Source organism: Vanessa cardui, chromosome 25 (assembly GCF_905220365.1).
Source record: "Vanessa cardui chromosome 25, ilVanCard2.1, whole genome shotgun sequence".
In the NCBI taxonomy this organism is placed as follows: domain Eukaryota; kingdom Metazoa; phylum Arthropoda; class Insecta; order Lepidoptera; family Nymphalidae; genus Vanessa; species Vanessa cardui.
Genome location: NC_061147.1, coordinates 9,168,832 through 9,188,820, shown reverse-complemented (window position 1 = coordinate 9,188,820; position 19,989 = coordinate 9,168,832). Strand labels below are relative to the sequence as shown.

The window sequence follows — 19,989 nt, the reverse complement described above, 5'->3', positions numbered from 1 at the left end:
AACATGACTTTGTATTTTTTAATTGTTAAAAAAGAGTAACTACTGAGTTTCTTGCCGGTTCTTCTCGGTAGAATCTACTTTCCGAACCGGTGGTAGCTTTATTTAATTGTAAAATGACGATTCAAAAGTGCTTGTAAGAGCCTACTTGCATAAAGTTTATTTTGTTTTGATTTGATTAAGCTGGTCCCTTATTGATACACCCTATAAACCCAATACTGGATGGATTTTGTCAAACGCCTCCCAGCCTTCATACAAGCTTGGTTAATGACAATAATTGAAAAAAAAATACGCCTATAAAGTAGGTACGAACTAAAACTATTCATATTAAACTAAAGTTAGTAAGAACTATCAACGGGATGCCTTAGAACAAAATACTTAAACTTCGACTATCGAAGAAGTCTAGACTAAGTTATAGGATTTATCTTAATATGGCTTCCCAAAGCAATTACCATTATTCGTTCTTATTAAGAATAAAATCATAAATATACCATTTATATGAAACTATTCCAAGTCCACTAGTAGTTAAGAGACTGTGGTTATTTTATAGTTTATTAGTATACTAGTGGATCATCCCGGCTAACATAGGTGGACATAAGCTTTTTATTTATATATTTTCTGTTGCTTTTTTTGAACACGTTTCACAATTATCGTTCTATTTCAACTTATTTATCCAAAAACCTTAATAAATTCTAAACCTAAATCTCTTTGTCTATTAGTGAAAACCTCATGAAAATCCGCTCAGTAGTTTTGGAGTTTATTGCAAACATACAGACAGACGCGGTTTCCGGACTTTGTTTTATATTATGTAGTGATATATGTATATATTTTTTTATTTATTTTACAACACACAGGCTCGCAGATGCCCGTGCCTTTTTTTACATTCTATTTTAAACATTTTGGCGTTTTATTTAAAACTAAACATCAGCAGATCTTCACTGGATTTCATTCATCTTCTTGGGAGACGTGGTAGTGTTAAAATAGAATAGAATTTATAGGCATTTTTATTGGCTGTTGTCAATTTATGACATTTTATATTTACATTATTTATATTTATTTATGATATTGGACAGGTAAGCTATCTGATGGTGCTTTAAGATATAGTCAACACATCTTACATTACCCATACACCACCGAATTGATAACTAAGACTTTATATTCCTTGTGCCTGTAGTTACACTGGCTTACTCACCTTCTAAACCGAAACACAACAATACTCAGTACTACTGCTTGGTGGTTAAATATCTGATAAGTGGGTGGTACCTACCCAGACGGGCTTGCAAGTCAATAAAAGTTCAATATTGTACGGTCAGGTTCACGTGTTCAACTGATCAAGATAAGGTTTTGTAGCGCTGTTTTCGTAACCATGATGAACCAAGGCTTAACCCCAACGCAATTTCTTAGTAGTCTGCATAGTATTTGTTGAGTTGGCGGATACTAAAATTACTGTTTATCGTTCGATCTATCGTTTTAAAATTAGACATTATTGGAAGACGGTTTCTAAAATTAGTTAACTTAGATAATTTCGTTGAATGACTATAAAACATGAATCTATATTTGTTAACTAAAATCTCTCTATATAGTTACGAGTATGACATATGGATCACAATTTGATCTTTAAAATCAACAACAGTAATAACAGCCTGTAAATTTCCCACTGCTGGGCTAAGGCCTCTGTCTTTGAGGAGAAGGTTTGGAACATATTCCACCACACTGTTCCAATGCGGGTTGGTTGGTTGTACAAAGTCAACCAGTTTAACCGTTCAATCATTTTTCTGTTTTTGAGTAACAAACAAATATCTACTTTACATTTATAATATTGTAAGTAAAATTACCTAAATATATTATTATAACGAATCTTTAAAAAGTCTGAATCAATTTTGACAGTGCTTCATTAGTTAGGTTAGGTTAGAAGAAAGGATTGAAGGAATATCAATGATATGGTAGATTAATATTGATGATATAATCAAATCAAAGACATGAAATTATATATTGATGATCACTCTATCGCCATGTTCTCTCTCACTCTAACTGACTCTTCTTTTTCTAATCAGACTTATCCGTATTAAAGTTTCTATAAGTGTGAGTCACACGTTACGTAAGCTTTGGAACTCCGTAAACAAATATTACACTTCATAACCTTGAACCCCACATACGGAACCTTAAAGTTATTGGCTTTAGAAACTTTATCCAAAGGGTCTACTTTCCGTAAATAATAATAGTTCTTAAACTATTTGTAATACATATGAAATTGATATTCTATATATACAATTACTGTCGATACTAAAATATATGACAGAATAAATATACCTACTACAAGGTTTACAGTTTTTCAGTCATGAGACTATTATTTACATTTAGAAACTCAAATTATCCTTGTTTCTTTACTATATTGTGCATGTATTATACATATAAACCTTCAACTTTAATCAATCTATCTATTAAAAAAATCGCATCAAAATCCGTTGTGTATTTTCAAAGACCTCAGCATACATAGGGACAGACGGTAAGCGACTTTGTTTATATTATGTAATTATGATTGAATTAATTAATTGAGATCGAAAGCATCTTAAATCTTATTACGTTCAAAAATAAGCCTAAGGCTACATGCATTGAATTATATTCTGTATAACTTGTCAAGATTAGCTTAACAGTGAAACCTCTTCAGATCTACAATATTCTCTTGAGGAGAAAATTTATCACATATTCACCACACTCTATCACACAAGGCACATATGTGGCAGAAATGCATTTGCATTTTTACAGTGGGTTTGAGATAATCAAGCATAAAATTAATTATAAAGCACATGAATATATAATCAAATATGATGATCATCTTGGTCGAGTTTCATTAGTACACCGCTCTGAGGTCCCGGCTTCGAATTCTGGCGAAGTCAAAGTTTTACTATGTTCTCTTGGTTTTCCAGTGGTTTAGCTACTTACATTGGGATCAGATTAATGTATGTGATGTTGTCAAATATTTATTTATTTAAAAGCATTTGAACCAAATATCTTTAGTTAAGATGATCTTACCACTGTCCCTTTAATGGTAGTACAAAAAACCGATGGCTGTTTTTTATCCTTGTCTGCAGTCTCATATAATGGCCACCCTACTGTATAAATAAGACACGTGCAAACAATTCGGCAAGTTTGGACGAAACTTCGTAATTAACTTGTAACACGATACAGCATTAAAACAAGAGCGCTGTGGAGCTTTTTGTTCTAATACAATATAAGGATTAAGCGATGAGAATATTTATCTTAGGGATTAAATACAGGGTATTTTTTTGGCTATTTATGATAAAAAATCTATATTAATATTATAAATGCGAAAGTATCTCTGTGTGTCTGTCCAACCAAACCAGTGAACCGAATTTAATGAAATTTGTTACGAAGCAAACTTGAACTCAAGTAAAGGATATAGACTTTTTTTGCCTGACACATGATACAACAACTAAAATTATGTATACTAGTTTTCAGCCGTTTTAGTGATCGGTTATCATGTGATGTGATTGTATGATGATGTGATTATATCAGTCGAGATGGCCCAGTAGTTAGAACGCGTGCATCTTAACCAATGATTGCGGGTTCAAACCCAGGCAAGCACCGCCGATTCATGTGCTTAATTTGTCTTTATAATTCATCTCTTGCTCAGCGGTGAAGGAAAACATCGTGAGGAAACCTGCATGTGAGAAATTTCATAGAAATTCTGCCACATGTGTATTCCACCAACCCGCATTGGAACAGCGTGATGTAATATGTTCCAAACCTTCTCCTCAAAGGGAGAGGAGGCCTTTAGCCCAGCAGTGGGAATTTACAGGCTGTTGTTGTTGTAAATGAAGTGCTTAATACTGATATATTCTGAACTTAAGTCTAAACAAAGATTACATAAGTCTATTATTATATACAACACTGTATATATAATAATGCTTTGATATATGTATAGGTAGACTATGAATTATGGTCAATCGTTGACCACTAAGTATTCGCACACTACTAAAGTACTATGACGTGACAAGCATAGCCACGCACACCAATAAACTTGACCCGTTTATTTTAGTTATTTTGTAGTACGACACTCTATCTAAGTATATATGTAATCTAAGTAATGATAGTGATGTAGTTATGCCACGAAATATGTTTCAATGTACGATCATATTTTAATAAGCGTAGCTCTGTGCTACGGCGTAGCGTTGATAGTAAAAGAAAGTTTCATTTGTTTTCAAAAACTGTTTAGCCAAACATATTACACGCAACATAAGCAAATACATTTTAATTTGTTGCTTTAATTAGTAAATTATTATTGACGTATCTATTAATAAAAAGAAACATTATCAGTTAGTTGAGAATTAATTTAAGTATCTTATTTAAATGTACAAAGTTATTATTATTACGTAAGTTATTACACTTATTATTAAATTAACTAACACTTGGTGGTAGGCCTTTGTGCAAGCCCGCCTGGGTAGGTACCACCCACTCATCAGATATTCTACCGCTAAACAACAGTACGCAGTATTGTAGTGTTCCGGTTTGAAGGTTGAGTGAACCAGTGTAACTACAGGAACAAGGGACATGGCATCTTAGTTCCCAAGGTTGGTGGTACATTGACGATGTAAGGAATAGTTAATATTTCTTATAGCGACATTGTTTATGGGTGATGGTGACCACTTACCATCAGGTGGCTCATACGCTCCTCCGCCAACCTATTCCAAAATAAAAATGAAATATAATAAATAATAATTTATATATCTAAATATTACTTAATATACTTCAATTAGCTTTTCTAATTCGGTTCGAATATAATGTCGGTACCTAAATGAGAACATTATCAATATCGTATAACAATGTACATTATATAGAAATTCCATTACTTATAGCAACCATATCAGTTTTATAATGTACGACATTCCTTTTTTAAGACACGATACGATAATCGCACTTAGAAAATATTAATACTAATCTTCTCTATCTGTCATAATATATTATAAAATAAAAAAAAAAAACTGTTTTCCTTCAAATTTAAATGGGATCAAAGAGCAGTATAATTATATTCTAAAAAAATATTCCAAACAGTGAATAACAAAAATTCAAACTAAAAATACAAACAATTTGATAACCTTCTTAATTTTAATTGCTTAAAGTTCCGATCACCACATTACCTTTTTTTATAATTCATCAACGGTTTGATGTAATTTCGTCAAATGTGTACCAACCCAACCGTAGCCGTATGTACCCAACATGCCAAACAGAACCGTGCCGGAGCGAGCTTTAACTTTTTATTAACGCAAAGTATTCCTTTATCTAATCTATAAAATTATATTATTAATGAAATAATAATTGATGATCTGACAACAATTTATAAAAGTCTTCAGAAATATAACGTATCAATAACTGTAAATAGAATACGTATATTTCATTACCGTTAATTATTTACACATTATTATTGTTGGTATTTTTGTTAATTTTATCAACAGGGAAGTAAAAGCATTTAAACGTCCCATTGCTGGGCTAGGGCTTCCTCTTTTCAAAAGTTTTGGAACATATTTCACTGCACTGCTCCAAAGCGACTTGTTTGGTAGATATACGTGACCATCTGTGGACGCCGAGATGAATTATAAAAACAAATAAAATACAAGAAATGCTCTACTTTGAGCTCGAAATCATCGGTTAAGGTTCAAGTCTTACTTCTGGTACATCACTATATCTACATAGTATTTGAAGTAAATAAAAAGTAATTAAGGAACAACGTATCTCAAAATTGCAATTATCAAATATACAAAAAATTATGACGCATGCAGCATCATAAACGTTATAAAAGCGAAACTAAGTTTATCTTTATAGCTGCGTTTTTCTTTCTCTTTCTCTCTGCGTCGTATCCTGTCGCTCTCACAAAACGAAACATGCCTTAACATAATGTATCCTTAAAATATACTGAATTCTAGCCCAAATATCGATTATCATATCGCAAATTTATACATTATCAAAAAAAAAAAATGACTCAAATTAAATATAATAATTTTAGCCTTTCGATATCGTATCGTACGGTGTAAGACGCTTCAAGACTACGACCTTCTAATCGGATATAATTACAACGTGGGCGATATTGAAAAAGCCGTACAGATTGAATTACCTATGTACACTCAGAGTAAGAAAACCTTCGTCAGTTTTCAAATTGACTCCTTTATCAAGTCTTAAACTCTTAATACCTATTGAATCAAAAAATTGCGACGCACTATGTCATTTTCAATCGGTAAAGCAGACTGTCGCTTGGTGGTGAGGAACCGTTTCTTATTCCGACTGTAAAAGTAGTATTAGAACCGAGATGACCCAGTGGTTAGCACGCGTGCATCTTAAGCGATGATTGCGGGTTCAAACCCAGACAAGCACTACTAAACATTAATGTGCTTAATTTGTCTTTATAATTCATGTCGTGCTCAGCGGTGAAGGAAATCATCATGAGAAATCAGCATGTGACAAGAAATGTGTATTCCACCAACCCGCATTGAATTAGCGTGGCGTACCCTCCTAGCAAAATCAACAAAACAAAATCAAAATAAACTAGGCTTTTACAAGTACTTTTGAACCGTCATTTTACAATGAAGTAAAGCTACCACCGGTTCGGGAAGTAGATTCTACCGAGAAGAACCCGCAAGAAACTCAGTAGTTACTCTATTTCAACATTTAAAATACCCCTAAAACTCCAGGAGACCTGTTGGCAACAACGAGTAATTTATGAATGTAGCATTACCAGACCTAAAAATCGGTAAAGTAACGATCGGTCTGAACTTTCCGAAAGTTCCTTTGGGTAGGTAGTACCGGTTTATTATTAAATGTTCCGCTAAACAATAATGTTCGGTATTAATGGGTTCTGGTTTGAAGGTTGAGTGAGCCAAGCGATATAAAATTAGTTGCCACGATTTGACATTAGTGATCTATAGAATCTTTGTATGTTCTCAATGATAATTTACATGAAAGTAGTTGTAAGTAAAAAAAAGAAGTAAAAAATGATCGAGCTGAGATGTAGTAGTTAGAACGCGTGCATCCTAACCGATGATTGCGAGTTCAAAACCCAGACAAGCACCACTATATATATGTGCTTAATTTGTATTTATAATTCATCTCGTGCTCGGCGTTGAAGTAAAACATCATGAGAAAATCTGCATGTGTCTTATTTCATCGAAATTCTGCCACATGTGCATTCTACCAACCCGCATTGGAACAGCGTGGTGGAATATGTTACAAACCCTCTCCTTAATGGGAGAGGAGGCCTTAGCCCAGCAGTGGGAAATTTACAGGTTGTTACTTTACTGCTTTATGACTGAAAATTAAATTTTTATTTCACTGCGAATAACCAGAAGTTAGTTCTCTATTTGTCGCGAAGTTATGACCACATATAACAAATATACCTTCCAAATTGTGAAGTCTATTACATAATTTGTTCTCATCATCAGACCAGCCTTTACTTATACAGTTATGATATATTTATATGAGAGTTCGATCGATAAAAAGTGTCACAGTGCCTTCCGATATACATTTTTTTAATTCGTTATTTCAACCTCTCTTGTTGTTTTTATTTCATCCCCGCTGTCCCAGTTTCGAACAAAACTTATCACTCCGTAAATAATGTGCGAACTTTTGTTCTCATTTTAAGTTGAGATGTATTGGAGAAATGGTTGCTTGTTTTAAATACATTAACTCTGAGTTATGGCATTGTCTTTCTGTACAATTTAAAGTACGTTTTATTGGCGACATCCGGATTTACACGGGTTATATTGATGTACTTCTTTTCATAGGGGAATAATATTTGGAAAATAATGTTTGTAGTTTGGTCAAGAGTCGAGATGGCCCAGTAGTTAGAACGCGTGCATCTTAACCGATGATTGCGGGTTCAAACCCAGACAAGCACTACTAAACATTAATGTGCTTAATATGTCTTTATAATTCATCTCGTGCTCAGTGTTGAAGGAAAACATCGTGAGGAAACCTGCATGTGAGAAATTTCATAGAAATTTTGCCATATGTGTATTCCACCAATCCGCATTGGAACAGCGTGGTGGAATATGTTCCAAAAACCTTCTCCTCAAAGGGAGAGGAGGACTTTAGCCCAGCAGTGGTAATTTACGGGCTGTTGTTGTTGTTGTTGTTGTTGTTTGTAGTTTTACAAAAGGGTTATTATTATATTAATCTTGGGTTATAAGTGAGTGACGTCAGTCCATATTAATCCGTTCGAACATAATCTGTAAAATTTTGTTAATATTGTAATAACAAAATTTCCTTGCACATAATGTTGTATCACGTTTTAGGGGGTTGGTGGTAATGAGTTCAAGTTTGCTTTACGCCAAATTTTATCAAATTCAATTCATTGGTTTGGTCGTGATAGAGCGACAAACAGACAGGCAGAGTTACTTCCACATTTATAATATTAATATAGATATATTACTTTTCAGGCCCAAATCACTGAATCTGATGAAATATGATTCGAAGCAAACTTGTATTCAAATGCATAGGCTACTTTATAAAGCCTATCACGTGATTACGATCCCATAAACGCGACCGTATGGACGTGTAGAACCGTGGACAAAAACCAGTATAAAATAAGTTATATACTTGTTTATCATTAATTAATTGATTACCAATGAAATGCAAATTATACCAGAACTCTATAGATTTTCCAGGTTAAATGATAGTATTCATTCAAAAAAATTAACTGGGCATTACTCTTCAACAATACATTGATACATCCACAGAGAGGAACTGGTAAAATTCAGTTACTTTTTCGTCGTCAAATAAAATCACCATATATAATCAAATTTATACAATTTAGAATTTAACGATTAATAACTCCGAGCTTTAATATTTCTACATTCTTACCTCAAAAACCTGTTGTCTCTTTGTTGTGAAAAAGTGATTGTTGTTCCCTATGTTACTTATTAAATCAGCTATCTGCCATTAAAAATCGAAAAATCGGTCCAGCCGATCCAGAGATTAGCTGGAAGAAAGAGACTAAAATGGAATAAAATGTTATTTTGTTATATGTAGGTACCGTGTATATACATATGAATTTAGTAAAAAGCGGTTATGTTACATACAGACACTCCAATTTTATTATATGAATGAATAATACATAACAATAATCGTTACATTATACATAACGGCTGGAACAATTATACGTATCACATACACACACATCATGGGATGATGGCAAGAATACTATGATAATTTTTATTTAAAAAATTTGACAAACTCCGTGGCCGAGTGGCGTGTACACCAGTTTTCATGGGTACGCCACTCCGAGGTCCCCGGTTCGATTCCCGGCCGAGTCAATGATAATCTATGTCATTAGTTTTCTATGTTGTCTTGGTCTTGTTTGTGGTGCCGTCGTTCCTTCGGATTTTCCATAACACAAGTGCTTTAGCTACATACATTGGGATCAGAGTCATGTATGTGATGTTATCTCATATTTACAATATTCCTCCGATCCTCTGGATAAAACAGGAACCAGCTCTCCTGTTACTGAGGCATTAAAGCGAGGTATAGTTAAAATTATACCGAAGAATTATATGAAGGTCTTTTAACTAGTAATCCAAGGTACAATATTTGGGCATTAGAGGGGAAAATTTGTATTTTTTGTTCACTTCAGCTATTCGCGACACCTAACACAGTTTCCTTAATATGGGACCATGATATTTACAGGTAATCATTACATAGTATAAAACAAAGTCGCTTACCACTATCTGCTCCTATGTATGCTTAGATCTTTAAAATTACGCAACGGATTTTGATGCGGTTTTTTGTAATAGATAGTTTGATTCAAGAGGAAGGTTTTCGTATATAATACACGGACAATATAGTAAAGAAACACTGATCATTTTAGGTGTTTCTAATGTGATATTGTAAATAAATTCTGTAGAATATTTAGTGTCCGTGTGAAGCCGGGGCCGGTCGCTTGTTAATAATATTTATAAATATCACAATGTTCTATTCTCGTGATCCGATTCTGTTCTTCTATTGATCCGAAAATAGTTCGAGAATTTTCCATCTATTTTAATTATATCTTATTATATTAGTGACGTGGGCGACCATTCATTGGATACATAGTGAGTTTATATAACCGGTTAGTTTCTGTCCTCAACTTATATAAATACACTTATGGCACAGTGGTTGTGATTTGTGGTATTAAATTAATTTAAATTTAGTAAAACTATAAAGCTATTTAATTTTGATACCCGGACTCAATAGCATTTGGTCACCATTTTTCGTAGAAGTTGGCGCTACAAGCTATGCATATAATAAAATTAGATTGTCTATTTGTGCATAATGCATACATGTATCGACATAACATTTTTGTTTAATTTAGTTCGGTCTATCTGTTTATTCCAAATAATCTCTGAAACGGCTGCACCGATTTTGATGATACTTTCACTGGCAGATAGCTGATGTAATAAGGAGTAACTTAGGCTACAACAATTTACATTTTTTGTTAAATTCTGAAACGAAGTCGCGGGCACAGCTAGTACTAATTATACATACGCTAATTCGCCACCAACCTTGGGAACTATGTAACGTTCGTTGTGGTTGTAATTACTGATACACCGAGATGATTCGATTGGTTATATAAGGAATGATGATGAGCTGAGATGGCCCAGTGGTTAGAATACGTGCATCTTAACCGATGATTTCGGGTTCAAACCCAGGCAAGCACCACTTTATATATATGTGTTTAATTTGTGTTTATAATTCATCCCGCACTCGCCGATGAAGGAAATCAGCGTGTGGAAACCTGCTTGTGTCTGATTTCATCGAAATTCTGCCACATGTGCATTCCAGCAACCCGCATTGGAACAGCGTGGTGGAATACGTTCCAAACCCTATCCTTAATGGGAGAGCAGGCCTTAGCCCAGCTGTGGGAAATTTACAGGTTAATACTTGTACTTTTACTACCACTGATATTGTGTCTGCACAGTGATGACCACATACCATCGGCCGGTACATTACCAGTTCACCGAATAAAAAATATATATGAAAATAAAATATTTCAGAGATATAAGTACTATATTATATGCCTCGTCCTCTCATAACGAGAGATTATATTTCACATAGTAAATCTCTTAAACTAAATGTATATAATGATAATATACGTAATGAGTACGCCCACGCATTATTACGGAATTAAATATACACTAGATGTGACTAGAGATTTAATAAGGTATAGTATTTTAGCGTACTTTATATTTTCTTTTAATTTATATTCCAATACTACTAAATAGTTTTATTTGCTGAATTTGACAATTCATAAATTTATATGTAAGAAAATAAAACATTTATAAACAAGGGTTGTTGCAGTATTGTAGCACACGGCTTCGCTCACGATAGGAGTTTGGTTGTCATGTTTGGCTGTTATAAGAGCGACAGACAGACAGACAGATAGAGTTACTTTCACATTTATAATATTAATATCGATAAACCATATACCAAACTATTTACAAAAAAATTATAATTAAAACTGCAGTAAATATTTTTCTTGGAGCATAAATAATAATTAAGCCTTATTTAATTAATATATCCCTTTTAATTATTTCCTTTAATGTCATACATATTTTAATCAATGTCGCATTAATCTGACATTTGTGTCCTTAATTTTAATGATATTTCGATTCAGTGTGTAATTTCACATATGATAGTCGCCACTTCCAGATAACTTAGTTCAACGGTAACAGAATTTACCGTTATTGATTGTAACGATACTTTATTTACTGGAGTACATAGCGTGTGGGTACACCGCGGTATATATTGAATGATCCGCCTGATAACAAACAGTACTGTCCTCATCTCCGCGAAAGATTGATCTCAAATATACATTCATTCTTTCTAACCGAAGTTCGAATAATATTGTTGATAAAGTTAAAGAATCATCCCTCAGTTAAAAAGGTAAGATTTTTTAATGATGTTAAAAAGCGTTGTGGAATTATTAACGTCAGTTCTTTTTAATATTAATATGTCTTATTTATTAAATCAAAATAAACTTTATTCAAGTGGGCTTTTACAAGCACTTTTGAATATTTAACAATTAAGTGAAGCTACCACCGGTTCGGAAAGTAGATTCTACCGAGGAGAACCGGCGTGAAACTCAGTTGTTACTCTTTTTCAACATTAAAAAAATACAATCATTTTTATTAAAATTAATAGTGCAAGCCAATTTTTATTTTGAAATGATAGCTGCACATACAAAATCTTTTGTATCTGATGGTATCATTTTGAAGAACTCCAGCCATAAATGTACAGAAATTTAAAGAGATTATTGATTACAATGTCATAAATTGTTATGATGTAATTAAAACTTAAAAAGTGCGAACAGTCAACAAAACCAGTCATAGGTTTCTAAATTCCAAAAAATAATGCTTAATAAACGCTTGTTTTGGCAGGAGACCGTACTTTATTGAATTAACCATTCAATCAAATGTCATTTGATTACAATTCGTAATGATTTTACTGCAAATACAATAAAATTAGTACGAAGTCTATCGTTAAATTGAAATAAGTAACAATAATCTGACAACTGGTAATTATAAAAAATATAATCACCATTGCTACCAACCTAGGGAATTAATTTGATTGTAATTACTGCTTCAGCAAGACAGAGGTAGTCTATATGGGCGAATTTGCACAGAGGTCTTCCAGTAAAAAACTCAGATGTAAGCGGTCAACGAAAACATCATTATATACTTTATAATGATTACATATTACATATACATTTTAAAAATTATAATGACTAATTTTATTAACACAAGAATTAACAACATTAAATGCTTAAATATATACAAATATGAACTAAAACTAGTTACTGTATAAATCTTGACCGCGTGGAATGGTGGCAAGAATGCTAGCAGCATTTCCCCGTTGAATCGCAAATCCGATCCTTTGGGAAATTGTGTCACATGTAAATTGTAACTATATTAACTTTATTAATATATTGAGAAGAAACTCAGTAGTTTGTCTTTTGCAACTCCTGAACTACAGTGGTATATCAATCAAATTTAATAAAATAAAATAATACATCATGCCTGATATTATATTTTTAAATTCAAATATGTATGTGTATTTATGACAATTTATTACTGTTGTTGCCCGCAGCTTTGCTCGCAGGGAAATTTATGATATAACAGAATAATTTGAAACAAATTTGATTAACGTTACTTTTTAAATTCTAAAATTAATAAATCAATGACTTCTATTCAAACTTTCAACTGATATTTTAATAATTATATAGTGCAAGTCATTCGTCTACAATTTGAAATGAAAATTTTAACGTCATATAGTATACATTAGTTTAATTAGAATTGGAGTTTGTCCATGATAACTTACTTAATTTTTTTATACAGACAAAGTATCGCTCTCTAACTGGCCTGCAACTTTCTTCCGCTATCTTAAAGTAATTCCTTGTTAATTTGTAACAATTTAAAAAATTGTAATCAAGAATCCTCTTTATTTTTCTACACATCTATTGGGGTTCTTCAAAGTGAGATCATAACCGAGTTTTTACAAGCAGCCATCGTCTCATAATCAGTGTCAAAAATCTGCTTACACTACTTATATATTAGATGTTTCTTTTGCTGTGTATTAACAATCATCAGACATTCTACCGCTAAACAACAGTACGCAGTATTGTGTTCCGGTTTTAATGATGAGTGAGCCAGTGTTACTACAGGCACAAGGGACATACTCGTAGCATCTTAGTTCTCAAGGTTAGTGGCGCATTGACGATGTAAGGAATAGTTAACATTTCTTACAGCGTCATTGTCTATGGGTGATAGTGACCACTTACCATCAGTTGGCCCATATGGTTGTCCGCAAACCTATTCCTTAAAAAAATGATTGCGGTTACATACTCGTGAGAAAATATGTGAAATATGTCAACGAATTTTCGCCACAGGTGTATCCAACCAATTAGAGCAGAGTGGCAGGTTGAGGCCATACGTTATACATATTTTTAAAAAAGAACGCAGATTTAAAAAAAAACAGACAACGAATGAAACACATGGCATAATTATAAATAGGGGTATTGTCCCTATTGAACAGGTGAAAGTTCCGATACACGGTAATTCACTGCCTCGACCTGACCTGTGACCCAGAACTTAGATGCGAAATCGATAGCATGTTATGAGCGGCCAGCGATTTATTGCTTGTTTGTGTCGCGTAAGCCGAAGTCTCCGTGAATGTGGCCAATCTAAAATCTATATCTATGATAAATAATGACCGGTTCTCAATTTGCTTTTGATAATGTTATGTACGTATGTTTATAATTCATCTCGTGCTCGGCGGTGAAGGAAAACATCGTGAGGAAACCTGCATGTGTCTGATTTCATCGAAATTCTGCCAAATATGCATTCCACCAACCCGCATTGGAACAGCGTGGTGGAATAACCAAACCTTCTCCTTAATGGAAGAGGAGGCCTTAGCCCAGTAGTGGGTAATTTACAAGCTGTTACTTTACTACGTACGAGTATGTACGCATAAAGATATATAATTTTTGCAGAAATTGTTACCTTAATTCTATTAATACTAGGAACAAGAAAAGACTTGTTACGCCAAGTACCCAATATTACGCCAAGTAGTAGGCAAACGTTCAAAAATATTCTATTGTAAAGTAAAAACTTGTAAATTTATCACTGCTGGGCTAATGGCCTCCTCTCCCATTAAGCAGAGGGCTTGGAACATATTTCACCACGCCTTTCCAATGTGGGTTGATGGAATGCACATGTGGCAGAATTTCTATGAAATTTGTCACATGCAGGTTTCCTCACGATGTTTTCCTTCACCGTTGAGCACGAGATGAATTATAAAGACAAATTAAGCATATGAATCAGCGGTGTTTGCCTGGGTTTGAACCCGCAATCATCGGTAAAGATGCACGCGTTCTAACCACTGCTTTAAAATTATAACGGAACCGGCAACCGGAAAAAAGCCGGGACGGAACACTAGTAATCTATACATAATAAACAACATTATTCTGCATGTTTTTTTCAACAAAAACAACACTTACATACAATATATTACTGTTTTTTTATATAATATCGCGTATACTTACTGTATAAACATTAAATATTAGTTTTATGATCCGCTCTTAATTTGGACCACATGTCATTTTAGGGGCTAATTTCGCCCTCAAGTAGCGTTAACACAGACGGCTTTTTTATTTTATTCGATATAGGGGGATTGTGAAAACTGTTTCAGGAGTTCCAAGAATCCTCATGTGACGGGAAATTGTGTTTTTTTATTACGAATTATTTGTTTCTTTGTATATCTCTTTCTTTCACCAGTCACTTGTCATTCAATAGAATAAGACTATATTTTGTCTTCTTGTCAACACTGATCATATAAGATTTATAAGTAAGTTTTTATACCTTGAAAAACCAATATCGGATAGAACTGAGGTCAGATATAAAGTTTATACTAATCTTAGGTCGTTACAAAGTTGAAGTAAACAGATTCATTCTAGTATTAAATTCTAAAGTTTCCAATTACTTCATTGAAGTCACTTTAATGACTCTGACCGGGATAGCATTTCATGACTACTATAAAATGACTTTAAAAAAACTATACGAGACTCGACGTTACAATGTCTACTGTTGAGATCTTTAATTAATTATTTCATTGCTTTAATTTAAAGCAAGTTTCAAGAATGGTTATTTTAACTAAAGCTTCGTTTTCATTATATAATAAACTACTCATAAACCGTGAAAGCAATCGTGTATACATGTATCCGAGCAAAGTGGAATAAACGTCATAAGTTAATTTTGTATATATTACTTTTTTTATATTTCGTAGTTACTTTTTTCTATTAAAAAATAATTAAAAAATAATTTTAGTCTTAGAACTAGCACGCACTGGTAACTTTTGTCACGGTGACTGTTTCGTCACTCGTATCGAGTCCATGAATATGTATGGAGGTGCGCGCGCGTTACGACGTGACATTTGTGACATCTGTACATATTTACGGACTTGACAAGAGTGTTGAAACTGTCACCGTGACAAAAGTTACCAGTGCGCGCTAGTTCTAAGACTAAAATTATTTTTTTGACATTTAAGTTTGTGTAAGATTATATATGTAGTTTAGTATTAGAAATCTTGGCTTGTTAAAGTTATAGTAACGAAACAATATTTTCAAAATAGTATACAGATGATTCTCAGGGAACTTCCTCTATCACGGAGCTAGTAGCTTTAACGAATGTGTGATTGCAGGCGCGGAGATGTCGCGAGGGCGAGGTGCCGATGGCGCGGGCTGAGCGCGCTCGGCTAGGCGCCCATGCGCGCCTGCCTCCTACTGTGTGCGGCGCTCGCGCTAGCGCCGAGCCGGCCGCGCGCCGCCGCCGCCTCCCACAAGCACCCTCACGTCCCAACGCCCGAGCCGGCCAGACTCGAACACATAAAAACACAGATACTCGCCAAGGTATTGCTTCATCGTTCTATTTATATTTGTGTTTTTTTTTATGCAAGTGATGGTAAGTGGTCACCACCACTCATAAACCTTGTCACTGTAAGAAACACTAACCATTCCTTTCATCGCCAATGCACCACCAACCTTCGGAACTAAGATGTTTTGTCCCTTGTGCCTGTAGTTACACTGGCTTACTGATCTTTAAAACCGGAACACAAGAATACCAAGTACTGTTGTTTGGTGGTAGAATATCTGATAGTGTACCTACCCAGACGGGCTTGCACAGAACCCTACCACCAAGTAAAACCCTACTACCAATGTAACGCATTCCAGAATGTACATGTGATATATAGCATGTTTAAGCGGGTACGACAAACTTAACTAGAACGTAAAGAGCTATGCGACTTTCTTGCCGTTTGTACGCCGGAGGTTGCTTTCCGAAACAGTGAAAGTGTGGAAATATCCAAGATTTATAACTGTTTTGTTGTTAATATTTACTTGAATGAAAAGGCACTTTAATAAAAAGATCATTGAAGGCCAGTAGTTGCTAAGTTCACGCATGTACTCTTTCGGGCAAATGACACGAGCCGAATGACAAGTGTGTCCAATAGACGTGAAGCATTGACTAACGGACCAATCGCGTGCAGCCTCCGCACTCGGCGTCACTTATACCGCTTACCATAACAGAATTTGGGAATTCAAACCTGTTATCAAGTGTCAAATTCACCTGATTGATCAAAACCATACACAATGTAAGATATACTTTGCAAGTGACATAACACCCAAGTTTCCAAGGTTCGTGGCACATTAGAGATGCAAAGATCAACATCTATGCAGTGTAATTGTATTGTAATTTACCATTTCCTCATCTGCATACCTGAATCACAAAGAACCTGTACTTGGTTTATCTATATATAAAAATAGAATATTTTAACAAAACGACAAAAAATATTTATAAAAAAAAACATTTAGTAAAAGTCCATGACCTTAAAGATTTAATTTAAATTTCTATGTGAAGATAAAATGAATGTATACGAGCCTGATTATGTTCACAATCAATCAACCGCCCGAGCTGTGAAACTCTGATATTAGCCCAAACTTCTCGTAAGATGAATAGCTGGTACTTTTAAACACAAGCTATGGTGCTAACATTTCCCAGAAATTTATGGCATTTTTTTTTTTAAAACGCTGAAAATTGAAATCAGACTACAACAAAAATATTAGGTATTCTACATTCACGAAGCGAAGAGTACAGAGAAGAAGAAGAAGTAAAGTAGAGAAGAGTAACCATACCCGAAGGAGATCTGTGGGATAATTTTTTTAAATTAATTTTTTACAAATATTGTTTTCTTCCAAAAACAATAAATAAATTTGCGTTGCTCCAAATACCCTAAAGTCTAAGTCTCATATCCAAGGGTGCAATCAACTTAGAAGTAATTAGTGTAGCACACAAACGCTCTTATAGTCTTTCCTTAACTCTTCATTGGTTTTTGACTCATTTCAAATTATCCCACTGTCATCTTTAGATGAAACAACGTAACTACAGACACAATTACCTTAAATCCCGTGGTTGACGGTACAATCACAGCCTAAGGAGTGTTTAGATATAAAAGAGTGATTTACATACATACTTATTCGCGAGCTGAGATGGCCCAGTGGTTAGAACGCGAGCATCTTAACCGATGATTGCGGGTTCAAACCCAAGCAAGCAACGCTATATATACATATATGTGCGTCATTTGTGATTATAATTCATCTCGTACTCAGCGGTGAAGGAAAGTATGAGGAAACCTGCATGTGTCTAATTTCATAGAAATTCTGCCACATGAGTATTCCACCAACCCGCATTGGAACAGCGTGGTGGAATATGTTCCAAATATGTTAATGGAAGAGGAGGCCTTATCCCAGCGGAAATTTACAGGCTATTACATTACTTTACTTTTTACTTTTTCTTTACGTAATCTGTGACTGATTTCGTAATAATAGTTAACATCTCTTATATACAGTTAATTAAATAATTCGTTTGTTTTACAGCTGGGTTTATCGTCACGGCCCACGCCGCTTGGAGCGCCCCCACGTGACGTTGTGAGGCAAATACTGGCGCGCGCGGCCGACCCGCGCCCCGAGCGCCGCCCGGAAACAGAACACAGCATGAGAGAGATCATTGCTATAGCACATAGAGGTGACGTCACAGAATAACATATATTAATCATTCAGCTAATTCATGACTAAGAAAAAAAACCTTAGCTTAAACCAAAAGAGAATTGAGTCAATAATTCAGTTGCTCAAATTAAAGTTCAATGCACTGTAAATTGATAGTAATTATTTATCTTAAAAAAATTATTCCTTTACAAGGATTTGTATGTGTGTGTGTGGAATATATCGTTTTCTGTACATGTGTGTGTTTATGCAGTAATTTTTACTACAAAATGTTTGTGAGGTTACAAAGTTACAATAAAAAAGATGCATTGTGTTGGGTCGCAAAGTAAATACCTCTTTTGGTTTAATCTAAGGCGTGAAATTATATATTTTATCGAAGAATACTTTACATGTTTCAAATATACATCGGCTAGATAGTATGTGACGGAACACTCGTGCTATTTCAGTATAATTTATCGTCACATTCTTGATAATATTCTGAAACATGTCGAGCATTCCTCGATGACCTGATCGAAATCTGCAAACCTAATATTAATAATATTATAACAAAAATTGATCGTTGAAAAAATATCTTAAAACATTAATAAAAGTATAGTATGATACAACTGAAATGCAACGCAGACAAATAAAAAAAATGTCAGTTTGGGGAAAGTATTTTATTATAAGACAATACAATTTATTACGTTTACGAGTAGGTTAAGACCATTTTCAAATGAGAAATTAATACAGATTAACGATTTTGAAGACGCACTTAATTGCGATGCGATCGGTTTCCCGAATTTTTCCGATGCTACTTCTAAGATATGTCGTATTATACTTAGGTATAATAAAGGTTAGATAAGTTTTATACTTAAAAAAAACCTAACCTAACCTTTCCAATGTATCGTATCTACCAAAATCTGTGTATGTAGGCTTTACACGTGATTTAAAAGTGTTCCGTAAGTATTGAATCAGGCTTACAGGGATGACTTGAACAGCTCTTTACTCGTAACTCATAAACGATCGATTACTTTGGTTATATATTCAATACATTTGTTAAACATAGGACCTCTATAAATATAAACTAAACTAATACAAACTAACTCATTATTAATGCTATTCTATTTTTAAATAGTTGTAAGTATGAATTGAAAAAACGTATACTTATATAACGTAACTGTCTTACTTAAATTACAAAAGATTACGCACGTAATTATATTTTAGTGGTATCTAAAGAGGATCTATTTGTAATAAGGTTTTAATACAAATCAACAATTTTTACATTACTTTTTTGGTGATATTATCATCGAACCAAATTAATATTTTTTAAGACATTATTTTTTCTTAAAAAAAATTAAAATTGTAATTTTCCAGACTATAAATTATAAAGTATTGCCTATAAAGGATTATTTCAATTT

At 33.9% G+C, this 19,989-nt stretch overlaps 1 protein-coding gene across 1 annotated transcript; it reads left to right on the top strand.

Annotated features, from left to right (window-relative positions):
* Positions 1-16,245: 16,245 nt before the first annotated feature.
* LOC124540388 lies at positions 16,246-18,631 on the top strand. The gene is made up of 2 exons (XM_047117890.1): positions 16,246-16,444; positions 18,467-18,631. The coding sequence occupies exons 1-2, from the start codon at positions 16,301-16,303 to the stop codon at positions 18,629-18,631; spliced, it is 309 nt and encodes a 102-aa protein (XP_046973846.1). The 5' UTR covers positions 16,246-16,300.
* Positions 18,632-19,989: the final 1,358 nt, after the last annotated feature.